Source organism: Chironomus tepperi, unplaced genomic scaffold (genome assembly GCF_022539635.2).
Source record: "Chironomus tepperi strain 1889 unplaced genomic scaffold, CSIRO-AGI_Ctep_v1 contig_87, whole genome shotgun sequence".
In the NCBI taxonomy this organism is placed as follows: Eukaryota; Metazoa; Arthropoda; class Insecta; order Diptera; family Chironomidae; genus Chironomus; species Chironomus tepperi.
This window is the reverse complement of record NW_027226209.1, coordinates 325,757-339,176: the sequence shown is the minus strand read 5'-3', so window position 1 is coordinate 339,176 and position 13,420 is coordinate 325,757. Positions and strand designations below refer to the sequence as shown.

At 32.7% G+C, this 13,420-nt stretch overlaps 1 protein-coding gene across 2 annotated transcripts in view; it reads left to right on the top strand.

Moving 5' to 3' along the window:
• chas (chascon) overlaps positions 1-13,420 on the top strand; it is a 219,825-nt gene that overhangs the window by 191,013 nt on the left and 15,392 nt on the right. Inside the window, exons 8-10 of one of the 2 annotated variants that reach the window (XM_070635286.1) lie at positions 10,933-11,223; positions 11,442-11,646; positions 11,761-13,353. In XM_070635286.1, coding sequence (XP_070491387.1) covers positions 10,933-11,223; positions 11,442-11,646; positions 11,761-13,353 — 2,089 coding nt within the window. Of the gene's footprint in view, positions 1-10,932; positions 11,224-11,441; positions 11,647-11,751; positions 13,354-13,420 lie in introns of both variants that reach the window. The other variant, XM_070635285.1, reaches the window with a different exon arrangement.

The following is a 13,420-nucleotide window of genomic DNA, read 5'->3' as shown; positions in this document are numbered from 1 at the left end:
ATGAGGAGTTTTGCTCGTGTTTTTCTTATTTTTTTGGCAAACGAATTGGATAATTTTTATGTTACACGGAATGATTGAAAGATAAGCGTGGGTAATTTCTTAAAAGAATTACAAATTGAATTGAGATGCATTGAGAATTGTTGCGGAATTGACTTTTGGATGATTGAGAAGATTGTTGGGGCGTTCGACAGAGTCACAATCTTAAATTCATCAGATTTATTTTTAATCCGTCGGATTTATTTTTAATCCATCAAGTTTATCTCAAATTCAGATAAATTTAAAATCAAATATTCATAATCTCACAATTTATGCCTAATCGCTGCATAACCAAGCAGTTAAGCCTTCATTTAATATGCAAATTAAAAACAATTTTCTAGATCATCGTCACATTAAGTCCCCTAACCGACCATATCTCACACAAAAAGAGATTCCAAGAAACTTTAATTATAAGATTAAAACGAAAGCCTATCCAACATGCAAGCCACACATATCCATAAATTTCATGCTGATCATCTCACAATAGTCTTGCAACAGCTTTATTTACGGTGAAAATATTTCGGTTAATTAAAATGTATCTGGTACACATGAAGCATAGTTGCCACATTAATCTGATCATAATTTATGCAATTTTTTTATGTTTTACATATAAATGCAATGTGAAAAAAGCATCATCTTATCTCATGTGACCCGATGTTATGGTGATGATACAAGTTGTAAATAAAAATTTATTATAAATCGTGCACATATGGCGACAATGCAATTGCACCATTGTAATTTCACCAAATTGAGATTCTTTCTTTTTTCATATTTAAAGAAGCAACAAAAATGAAAAGAGAAAGAAAGGCTTTAAAGTTTAAAAATTGAGGCGACAGTTTAATGGGAAATTTTTCAATGGCATTTACAGGCAAATCTTATATTTTTTTTTCGAATTTTCATTTCTCAGAAGAAAGTTGAATGAATGAATAAATTGCAAGCAATGCAACCACAACAACAGCATCTGAGAAAAGAAATTCCAGAACACATTTTGTGTGTGATAGCACAATTGTGAGGAGAATTTTTTTTATTTTTTGTAAGACTTCCTAGTTTTTATTCATTCCATTGAATTTACATCTTTGATAATTTTTTGTTTTGCTTTATTTCCGTCTCTCTAGTTCTCCACCATTGTCAAGGTTGTAATCAATTGTGTTGCATTCAAATGTACAATTGTAAAATATGCAGCTTTTAGCAGGGCTTTTTGATGTGGATGGTGGATGTGTGGTGAGCACTTTGGGTGGGCTGATGATTGTTTGCTGATTTGTGGGGTTCATTTAAGTGAAATTTGTTCAATGAACTGATTCTGTTGCTGCTGTGATCAGTCTTGGATTGATCTTCATTGATGGATGATATGGCTAAGTTACTCTGTGGTTGTGGCTTGGTCCATAATCAATCCGTCACATTTAGCATTAGAATGGCTTGGTTTTGGCTCAATCCGCTACTCTTTGTCGTCAGTCTTAGGTAGCATGTTTGATTTTGCAGCAGATGATGTTATGCTCAGCTTCTTCAAAACATTCCGTAATTTCCAAACATTCCCAAGCCATCCATGCATCTAGCAAAAGCGCTCAATTTCCAACACATCCAATTCTCAACAACCAATAACTTTGTCAAGCGACATTCATATATAGGGTAGACTTGTTACTGTTACGCTAACTAATAGCCCTAGATAGAATCAATTCAATCTTAATTTTTTTCTCCTTTTTGTTCCACATATTTTTGCATATAAATTTATGTTAATGAAATATTCATTGATGTGCTGTTTGCAATGAGCTGTCACATCAAGCCATTCCCTTTCCTTTCTTCCTTAGTTAGTTTTTTTCGTACCTCCAGCACACATGACTTTTTGCGAAGTTACAAGAAGTAAATTTAATTAAAATTCTGTGAATAATTTTAAATCTGCCCATTTGACAGTCGTACAGCCATAGATGATTAATGATTGTTTTTTTTTCTTTGTTCTTTATACATATTTTCATGTGATTCTCATAAGAATTATTAATTATAACTAACTTGAGGATTGTCAATTGTTTTTCGTATGTGTGGGCGAATAAATTGAACATTGATTAAATTAATAGGCATAGAAGATGGAAAAAATGAGAAACAAAAAAGGAAGATAGAAGCAAACATTAACATGTTAGACACTACCTTTTAAGATTCGTATTCATTTTATGAGGCTACACAGTCTGTTCTTTATCAACAACACATCAAAATGCATGTTGTCTATTTGCACTTTAATCATTAATTCTTTCAGCATTGAACATTATATACAGTCGAACAAAACCGTGGAAACTTCTTCTCAATTCCTCTTCTATTTATGCATTGCTTGTGTTCTTACTCTCTCACTTAAATGGAAGTAAAATGAATGAAATGTTGTCGTGTATTGTAAACCGGCAGTTTTTATTGTCAATCGACATTGAAATTTTTACTTCTTCTTGTTCTTCTTTTTCAACATGTTCATTCATTCAAGCTTTTTTAAAATGAATTAGAAACAACAATCAGGGAAGAAATCAGTCGATTCTCTCTTTACATTACATGTTGTAATGAAAAATCTTTAATACAATGAAATAAATTGACAGAGATGTCGATTAGTAACTTGTTGCTTTGTCACTGCTTTTGTGTTTGTTTCTTTGGTAATTAAAGGCTGACTTTTTTGTGATTGGGAAATTTATGAAGATTTCTTTTGTTCGATTAATTTGAGGTTTGATTGTTTTGCTGGATTTTCTTGTTATTGTGATTAGGAAATTTCGAGAGATTTTAGGGCTAGGGTTTTATGAAATATGCTCAATGACATCTCATGCTGTGCACTAATCTGCATAAATACATTGTATAAATTAATAATTTTTATGCTTTCTTCACTCTTAAACCTTGAATATTGAAAAATTTACCTGATTTCAACAGCGAGAGGGTCATTTATTAATGATGCCACTCTTTGGCTATTGTGTCTTGATTATGACAAAATATGATGTTGCTATTTATGGAGTCACTAAGTCATAGTCTCTTCTCTTGTATTAGGGTATGCTGTACCCAAGAACCCTTACTTTACCTCAAGTTTGAAGAAGTTCTAGATTTTCTATCGACAACCGGAAAGCACATGACAGAAAATGACCGATAATTCAACTCCAGGGCGACTTGACTCTCAAGCCAGATTTCATCGAATCTGACGTGAAGATAGTGTCATGCTAGCCTAATTCCGGATTATCAGCAATTTCTACGTTGTGTGTCTTACATGCTTAATTGAATCATTAACAGATCAAATAGTTAAAGCTGTAAACATCATTTTTAAATGAATCTTTAGGGCTATGAATATTTTAATCAACTTTTCATTATGTCAACCTAATTTAATGACAAACAAACAATTTTAAAAATAGAAATTCGAGATTGATAATGAACATGTATCTTTAATATCTTACATCCATTATAAATTTTTAACATCTCAATTTCGCCCAACACGTTTCACTAAATTAACATTTTTTCCATTCAAAAATATTTTTATGATACAAATTATCCATTAATGGCTTCATAAAAATATTATTTCACATTAATGAGCTCAAAGATCGGAGTTCAAAGAGAAATGAGCAGGTTTATTGATTCAAATATTTCTTCTATGTCGGCATCATAATAAAAATTAGTGAAAGGTGAAAATTTGATTGTGAAAAATTTCATAAATGGATTCATTTCCAACATAATTTTAATGTCTATCTTGACTTTCTTAATTGGAATAACAAGACCTTTTTTTGAGTGCATGAAAAGCTATAGACGAAATTTTTGTTGCTTTTTTCACTTAATTTACTTGATTTGCTTTTGTTTGTGGACTAGAAATTCAAAATATATGTATCTCCGGTATGTGCTTGACCTTAAAATGGATTTAGATGTGGATTTTTGATAGACATTTTTGTGGGTTTTGTCAAATTGCTCCGAAACTAAGAAGCTAATGTTGGTTTCTAAATGCAATTTCCGAACAGCACAACATGTTCAATATGGAGTTGATATGACAGAAAGAATCAGAATTGCAGATGTCAATCCATTTTTAAAGCCAAAAATGCGGTTCACCTGATTGTGCTACTCGGAAATATTAAGGAAAAAGCTTCAAAAAACCCAAAAATCCCTTCAAAAATGCAAAACAAATTTTCAATTAACTTTAAATCCACAATCAATTTTAAATTCCCATCCTCATACCATCCCATAAACTTTACAGCATAAGTCAGACAGAAAAATTACAAAAAGTTCATTTAAATTGAAATTGAAAATGAGAAAAAAATGCCATAATTGTAAATCAATAATGAAAAGTGAAATTAAACGAGCAAGTCATGCTGAGTGTGATGCTTTAAATGCGCACAAAAAGGTGCATTAAACTACACAAGGTCATTTATCATATTCATTATCGAGTTTGATATTACTCAGATGACCCCATAATGTTAATTTATTTATAAAGATTGGAATTAAGAAGATGTAAGATGGTATTTCATGTAATGTTATGTCTGCTATGCGGAAACTCATCTTCACACGATTCACTCGACTTTATTTTTTCTTAAATGTTCACTCAAATGAAGTTGAGAAGAAATGAAAGAAAAAAAAGTCGTGAATTGCCACATTTACATACGTATACATATGAACATGCTTACCATAAAGTGAGAGAAAACTCTTTCTTACATGATGATTTTGCATGCAAAAGACATATTACTGATTGCTTTTTACAGCCAATAATGCTTTAAACTCATAAATTTTATAATGAAATAATTTTTTATCGAAATTTTTAAATATTTTGATTTCGATGTTATGCTAAAAATTAACAAAAAAAGCGACAGAATCGATAAACGAAAGAGAAATTGGCAATAAATGGAGATGAGAAGTGAGGGAAAAAGTGTCAATGAAGGTCATAAATAATTTCGATAACATGATATGGCGCGATTTTGTTTGCTTTCGGGCGACCACACTTTCGAATGTGAATTAGAATTGGATGGAGTCACTTGTGTGAATGTTGCAGATTTTGCTTGATTTAAGTAGCACAAAGTAGCTTTTATTGATGCTAAAGATTAGCTTCAATTGACGCAAATGTTTTTCTTCAAATGATGCAAGTATTTTGAATAACATGAGTCAACCAAAATTAAAGTCAAATTTCACCTGAATCACCAAACAGAATCGCAAAAAAAGGAAGAAAAGACTTAAGTGCCTTTGACCGCTTATGGGCAATTGCAGCCGTGCAATGACAGGAAGAAATTAATCTCATATATGCTTTACGAGAAGAAAAAGTAGCAGAAACTCTCTCGAAATTACAATTCAGACACCCTTTTTTTCCTGCCTTCATTCAAAAACATTCCGACAGCAAAACGGGAAAGAATCAAAAATTTATAGCAAATGCAATTCACGTGGTGAATTTCATTTCATCTCCGTCTTAAATTTATTGTCATGTTTAAGCAGTACAAAAAGGGAAGAAAGATCAAAGAAGAAGGAATAAAAAAACAATCATCAATATGCTTTCGCTCTGCTTGATGCCGTATTTCAGTATCTCAACATTTATTTATTTATTATTTTTCAGGGTCAACCTTACAACTTCACCTATTCCGCTTTGGATCAATTAAAAAATGGCATGAGACACAAGACTGCGGAGCGAAAGAAAAAAAAAAGTTATTTGCAATAAATTTTTTTTGAAATGCATTTTTACAATCGCTGCCGGCATGTTTATAGCTGTTTTGTCAAAGCTCACATATTACTTTGTGTATGTAAGGTTGTGCCCTTCTACAATTCCAGACCTCGTTTCTAAAAATTATATCGTTTTTTTGCTCATTTTAAGCAGCTAATCAACTTTTCTCAATCTCATTTGCGCATATTATAAAATAAAATGTCTCTAAATGCTATTTCTGGGCCATTGATGTCGTTTTATTTTATAATTCCCTTTTTACTTCTTCTTTATTCTCTCATTTCAACAATCAATTAGCATAGGTAATGATATGGAGACGCCTAGTTCACAGTTAACACAGTCGTTTATTGTTATAATGGCAATAAAAATGCGTACCATGAATGGAAGTTAGTTGATTTGTATGCTAATTTAGAATTATCCGATTTGCAAGTCTAGATATAATAAAGAAAAAAAATAAAAAAAACGGCAGTTATGCCTAGGAAAAAGAGCGGGTAATCAAGACTTCTATTGCTTTATGCTGACTATTCAATTTTTTTTATGCATTGTATCATCATCTTTTGAAGAAAGAATGGATAAAGAATTGTCAAGGTGTGGATGCTGGCTTTGAATGATGGGGTCATAAAACTTTTTTGACTGCTTTTGTTGCTTCCTGTCTGTTTGGATTATGATGGACATTTTTGACTTTTTTGAAGATGTGATGAATTGAAGTTGAGATATTTTAGAGATTGATGCGAATTATAGGAAAATTTAGAAACTTGACATTTGATAATAAGGAACAGAATGAAGCTTATCATTCTGTTTTTATTCTGCTGCTGACTTTGATCATGTTGATCATTTTTAGTGATCGTTCAGTAGCTAAAATCCAATATCAGCTGCAACATAATCATTAAGGTTCGAGACAAAGACCGTGTCCAAGACTTCAAGGGAATTTCTCGAAGTATTGGTCTCGACAAATCTCAAAACCGAGAATGATCTTAGTCAAGGTATTAAGAACCCTAAAGTGTCATCAATTTCGCCACCAAAATATCACAAACCAGTGACAAAACCTCGATCATTTTAGCATAAATTTTCATATTTCCATAACATCTTATCTCTCCCATTCTCAAATCATTAAACTGCCATTTAAATATTTTTACATTCAAAAATAAAGACAAGAAGAAAAAAATTAATTTTTATTTTATAAATATCTTCATGATAGGCATGAATGAAAATTGTTGAATGCATAAATATTTTTCTTAAAAAAAAATTGTTACAAGTTACAGTTTTATCATATAAATAAGATCTCCGCATCATATGGAAGAGACTGAGAAGAAGTGCATAGAAGAAGACAACAAAAAAAAAAAGGTTTAAGCTAAAAAAAATTCCCAAACTCGTTCTAGTCTCGGTTGTGTATATGGAAAATGCAATAATATTATTAAATGTACATAAATTGAACGTAAAGGAAGAGAGAGAAAAAACATTAAATTAATGGTATAAAATAAATTTGTTTTTAAAAAGAATGCGATAAAAGGTATTATGCAATACACAGCATCTATAGCTCAACCTCTCCCATCTGTGAAGCGCCTCAATATGCTGTTGACCGTATTTTGCAATTCAGCATTCATCAGAGATATGAATATAAATAAATTTTATTAAATGATGAGTTGCTGAGTACGGGGAATTGAATTGCGGAAGTTTTGGGGGATTTTTTGAGGCAGCGAGTTAGGACTTGTTATGGTAGCAAGTACATGCTGTCTACAAGTTAATTCCACTGTCTTCAGTAGCCTCCAACATTACAAAATCACCAAATCCTTCAAAAAACATGCAAGTCATTTGCCAGAAATTCTGACAAAATTGAGACAAGTGGAAACCTGTTGACTGATTGGAAGGAAGAGGTCAATTTGCAAGTAATGGTAATCACCAATTGACCTTTTCGTCATCGGTACACAGGAACGATCAGTTGAATTCTTGTGAACAAGCAGAAAGCAGTAAAAGAATCAATTTACAACTTCTTTTTTATGAACCATCAAAGACGTAATCACATCACTAACTTATGCGATGTACAAAAGCAAAGATGTACATAATAGGTCAACTTGTGGGTCGATGAATCAGCTGAGAATTTTTTCGTAATCATTCTTTTTTGCTGTAAAACATCACGAAATTGCTGTTCAACAATATATTGATGATGTCTCCTTCACCACAACAAAGCCTCCATCCATTTTACCCATCATCGTCTTCCTTGTTGATATTTTCTTGCTACGGTTCAAGCAACAAAACTTTTTTCGTTCACAAACAATAATCGAAGACTGCTCGCGAATTCGTATTTATTGCCAATGAAATGAAAGTTTAATGTCCCATTGAAATGTTTCATGTTGATGGTTTATTTTATTATTGTCAGGTGGTTCACTGCCGTTAAAACAGTCTCTCATCGTTCTGCTTCACAAGATGTTAACCAGTGATCTTTTACGCGCTTAACTTTGCTGTTTTTCTACTCAGATTTTTTTTCCTTTTCTTTTCTGTACAGCATTTAACAATTGTTTAATTCGATGCCTCAACATGCCCTTTCTTCTTTCTTTTTTTTTCTCTTCTTCTCATTTTCTGCTGGCAATGGCACGAATGGAAAAATGATGATGATACAATGAATGGGAAAAAAGAGCAAGTAATAGCATATTATGCAATAAGTTTTTTGTCTATGGAATTTCACGGAGATGAAGGAAGCAAATAGAGTTGTGTTTGAGAGGATTGGATCTTAATTTTTCATAATTATTCGTTGTTTTGGACAAATAGACTGTTGTGCCTAATACTTTGCCACTTTTTTAAACACTTTTGCATCAAAATTTGCAGAATCAATCCATATACCAAAGAATAATTTCCAAAAAACTTCTTGAAGTGACACAAAATGGCGGGAAAAATAATTTCAAACACATCTGTTTATATTAGAAAAACTCAATGTCAGTTTCAATTTACAAACTGTTACAAACCATGAACATTCTGTGCCTTTATACCTTTCACATTCCCAACAGCAAAAAGTTCCACCAAGCCCATCATTTATTTCTTCATTAGAAGTAAAATTAATGGATAGGATTAGAAAATGGAACGACTTAAGATCAATTTTAAAAAAGTCTTTAATTTATTTTCTAAATTCATTAATAATTTAGGCCATAGAATCAATAACTGCTACATCAGCAGTACAATAATTTCGTAAAATTCATTTATTTTTATATTTTTTTGCCTTAATGTGAAAAATGAAGGAGAAAAAAAAATTAAGAAGGAATTTATGATAGAACGAATCGATTATTTTCCTCTTCATTCAATTTAAGAGATAAATGCATGTCGATATAGAACAGCATAGAGAAATTAATGAGTAGTGCACTGAGGCGCAAATAAATTTTATTCACTATAATAATTCAAAATGCATAAAGGCAATACATGAAGGTAAAAATGGGAGAGAATCTAAAGCGGCACCAATTATCTCATTTCTAATTGATACTGCAGATTGACAATTAGTCGCCTTATGAGAACTACTTAATGTCGATTGTCGCAGCTGGAGGATAATAAGAAGTAAAGAGAAAATGCGAACAGATTTGAAAGATATTGATGATGTGATTTGATGATGTGAAGATCGACACTTTAAAACCTTGATTCAAATCACACAATTACTGAAGAAATTTTCCATTTTTTCTATAAATTTATGATTTATTAATGAATGTTTGAATCTCATTAGAAATATACATCATAAACTAATGCCTTTTTATTGCTTTTGAAATGAAATCATGCAATAATAGTAAATATTATTAATGGAAATCTTAAAAAAATCGTAAAGAGTACTCAAAAGCTCAACCATTCAATTTAATAGGATTAAATGTATGCAGTGAGAAAGTCTTTCTTGGATGTTGAACTTGAGTTGGTGCGCATTTCTTTGGCATTGATTGAAAAGTTTGTAAAATGTTTGAGTTTTGGGTTGAATTTTGCAGAGTCGGTACTTCCGTACTTAATTACTTCATCCGTACTTAACTATTGTAATACTAACACTGCGACATGGGCGAATTCAGAAAGGAGAGAATTTGGGGGTCAAATCCTCCTTCTATATTCTGGCTGTATATTAGAAACGTGATTCACAACCTTCTTTTGTAGACCACAGACAGTCATGCCATCAATGCCATCTAAGTCTGGCACGTCCTCATTCGTTACTACGAAGCATCTTAGCATAGCTCAAGATATAATTGATCTGAAACGTAATACGATTCCATTTTCATTACAAAATGACTTAACCTTACCCAATGAGTCACAAAGTCTACTCAACCATCAACAGAATTCTAGCACAACAAAAAATCTGCTTAAAATCTCATAAAACATGAACACAAAACGTATGTACATCGAACATATGAAGAAAGTTTTGTATATCTCATAACAATATTTTAAAAAGAAACTTTTACTACCATTGAGACCCGAGATCGAGAAACTGGTTGTGTTCATGACAAGCTCATTGTGAAATCACACAGTTGAGGAATACAAAAAATCCCAGTGAATTATTTGTCATCACAATGAGATTTATTTCATTTTTATTGTCACAACAAATTTTCATTCAACTGATCATCGCGACTGTAAATGTGAATTTAAAAAAATTAGATTAATCGACGTATTTTCTACAATATATATGAATGATCCAGCTTGTAAATTCAGTTAATAATTTTAAATAAACTTGTTCAAAAATATCACAAACTTGTGCTTATAACCCGTATTACAATGTTGTCAATATGCAACAGTGAAAGCCTGTAGCATGCAACTTACATGAGATACACTAAGCTTGCGCTTAGAAGTATTTCCGCATATGATCACGAATTTTTTGATATGGTTTTACATAAATCTTTAAAGCTACCTTTATCATTCAATAGCTGTATTAAAAAAGATTTAAGAAGATAAACTCTTTAATGATGCAAAAGCTATTTATGAAATTAGGAGACAATGTTGCAGCATTCTTTATGAGGTAAAAAATCGTGTGTGGCATGTGCCTTTTGGAATGATGTGTATTTGCTCTTATTATTAAGTCGTTACAGAGACAAAGTCAATGATTCCATATCGTGTACATACAATTGTAAGATTACTAGATAGTTTTTCTAAAAATGCTGACTTTTTAATGGCTATTTGATCAACTCTATCCGCAAGTTGACATGCAACTGAACATCTTATTGTACGCCATTCACTAATCAACAATCTAAAAATATTTAATTACAAAAAAAGTCCCATTCAAACTAGAAATACTAATAAATGTCTATCTTTTTCAGGCTTATGTGAATGCCGTAAACAGTGGAAGTGAAAATATCGAGAAAATCCTTCTTTCATCAGAATCAAAATTACAACTCGTCCCGTTGGGTCCAAAAATAGTAAAGCAAACCGTAAATAAACAAACAACTATCGATACAGAAGACACCGAATTAAAATGCATAAGACAGTCTGATGGTACATTAGTTACGGAGAAGAAGAAAACGACAGAGCATGAAGATATAATCGATAAAGATTTACCAGATGGTGATAATCAATCAACTGGAAGTCAGGAGAAAATTTTAAATCACAAAGTGAGTAGATGCAGAGTTTTTAATCCAATTATAATTCATGCAGTTTATGACATGAGTTATTTATCTTATTACTTTCAATCTATGAAAGTCATCATGATGAAAGGATGGGTTACTTGGATTTGGAATCAGACATGCATCCAATAACATTCAAATACCAAGTCACCCATCCACTCTCCTCACTCTTGCAATTATTATTTACATCATCTCATTTTACACAGGAATCATCACAACGCTTCGTAAAAGAACGTGACGAGCAGGAAGTAGAATATGTGTCTGATGGTAAAGTCATAGCCAAAGAGATGAGATACGCAAAAGAAAATGAATTTATGGAACGAGATGGTTCCAAAGAAGATGAAACCGATTGGGATAGTCTGTCGGATCGTGTCAAGAAGAATCGACGTCAATTCCAGAAAGCAGTGAGAGGTAAGCTTCACATGATATGAGTCTTTAAAATATGATAATTATAATGCAATTTCCGTCTTTCTTTTTTATGATAATTTTATGAACGTGCCTTTATAATCGGTAAAGAATCTGCAGAACGCAAAGACGCTTTGACAAATCGACCTCTGGACTTTGATCGTGAAGAGGAGACGAGACGAAAGGAGACATATAAATGGCTTGATAGTCATTTTGGTAGTGAATCAACATCAAAGGATTCCAGAGATGATTTTTCCGACGCAGCTGTAGAGCCAACTAAAAAGACTTACTTTAATGTCACAATTAAGTCAAATAATAATAATAATCATCATCATAATGTCACACATACGAGTAGCAGTAGCAGTCTAACGAATAATATAAGTAATCAAAAAATCACCGCATCTGCGCATCGTCAATCGAATCCTGCACTCGACAATGACTTGTATACTAATAAATTATCTGCACCATCGAAAGTTTACATGCCAGAGCGTGAACCAGCACCACAATTACAGTCATCATCAAATAATAAGACATTTTTTCAGGGTATTAGCGATTGGTCTGAAAGGAAAGAGACACCGCGGCCGTTAAAGGCACATCCATTAAGTTCAAAAGCATTTCAAGATGAACTGAGTGGAACATTAGAGAGAAAGCAGAGAATGCTTAAACTCAGTCAAGGATCATCACATAATGACATAAGAAATGTACCTTCGACCGCAGTAATATTGAATGGTAATAGCGGCAATAAAATTAATGACTCGAAAATAATGAAATATAAATCGTCGTCGCGTGATGATTTATTAAAGACCCAAAAAGAAGATTTGGGATATTTGAGTGGATCGCGAACGGAATTGAGAGTGCCACGGAAATATACAAATGATGATTATGCAGTGCCAATTAAGACAAAAAAGACATCTACAAATGGATATTTACATCGTGAAGATTCAGGATTTCGAGACTCAAAAGAAGACTTGCGCTCACCAGCGCATCGTGAAGATTCATTTGGCCATGATGATGTTAAACAAACATCAATTCAACGCGATGATTCGGCATATGTTTCATCATCAACATATTTTACAACACCACGTTCACCGAGACGACCCAGATCACCAATTATGACGAAAACACCTGATAGTGGCATAAGGTCACCAACACCAACCAATGATTTTGAATCAGATGAATTAAATCAATCGCCACCGGCTGTTCCACAAAGAAAGAAAGCAATGGAACGTAAGATGCGAACGCCAATAAAGAATGGTGTTGATTATGCAAATTCACCAGCAAAGCCAAGACGTGATCCACCGATTGATTATTCACCACCGCCACGAAGTCGTTCAGCATCACCTTTGCCACCGATACATCATGTCTATAGTGACCGTAAATCTTATCAAAAGACACGCTTTAGTTCACCTCCGTCCGTTTCGAGATCAATGCAGACACAAACATTGCCACCGAAAAAGAAGTCCGTTGGTAATGCAATTGGAAATTCTATCAGGAAATTGGTTGGTAAAATTCGATCTGCAAGTGCTGAACGTAAATTAAAAGCAAAAACACCACCAAATTCGTCCTCAAAACGATCGCCATCACCATTGCCCATGCTAAGACACAGGTCTGTTTCGAATTTGCCATTAACATCATCATCTTATCAACGTAATGATTATGTTGATTCTCATATTACAAATGGATATAAACGTGCACCGTCAACATCAACGCAAGGTAAGCTAGTTGTTAATTTGCATTTTTTGGACTCTTGACTGTATTTGTGTAAATTGAGAAGAAGTGA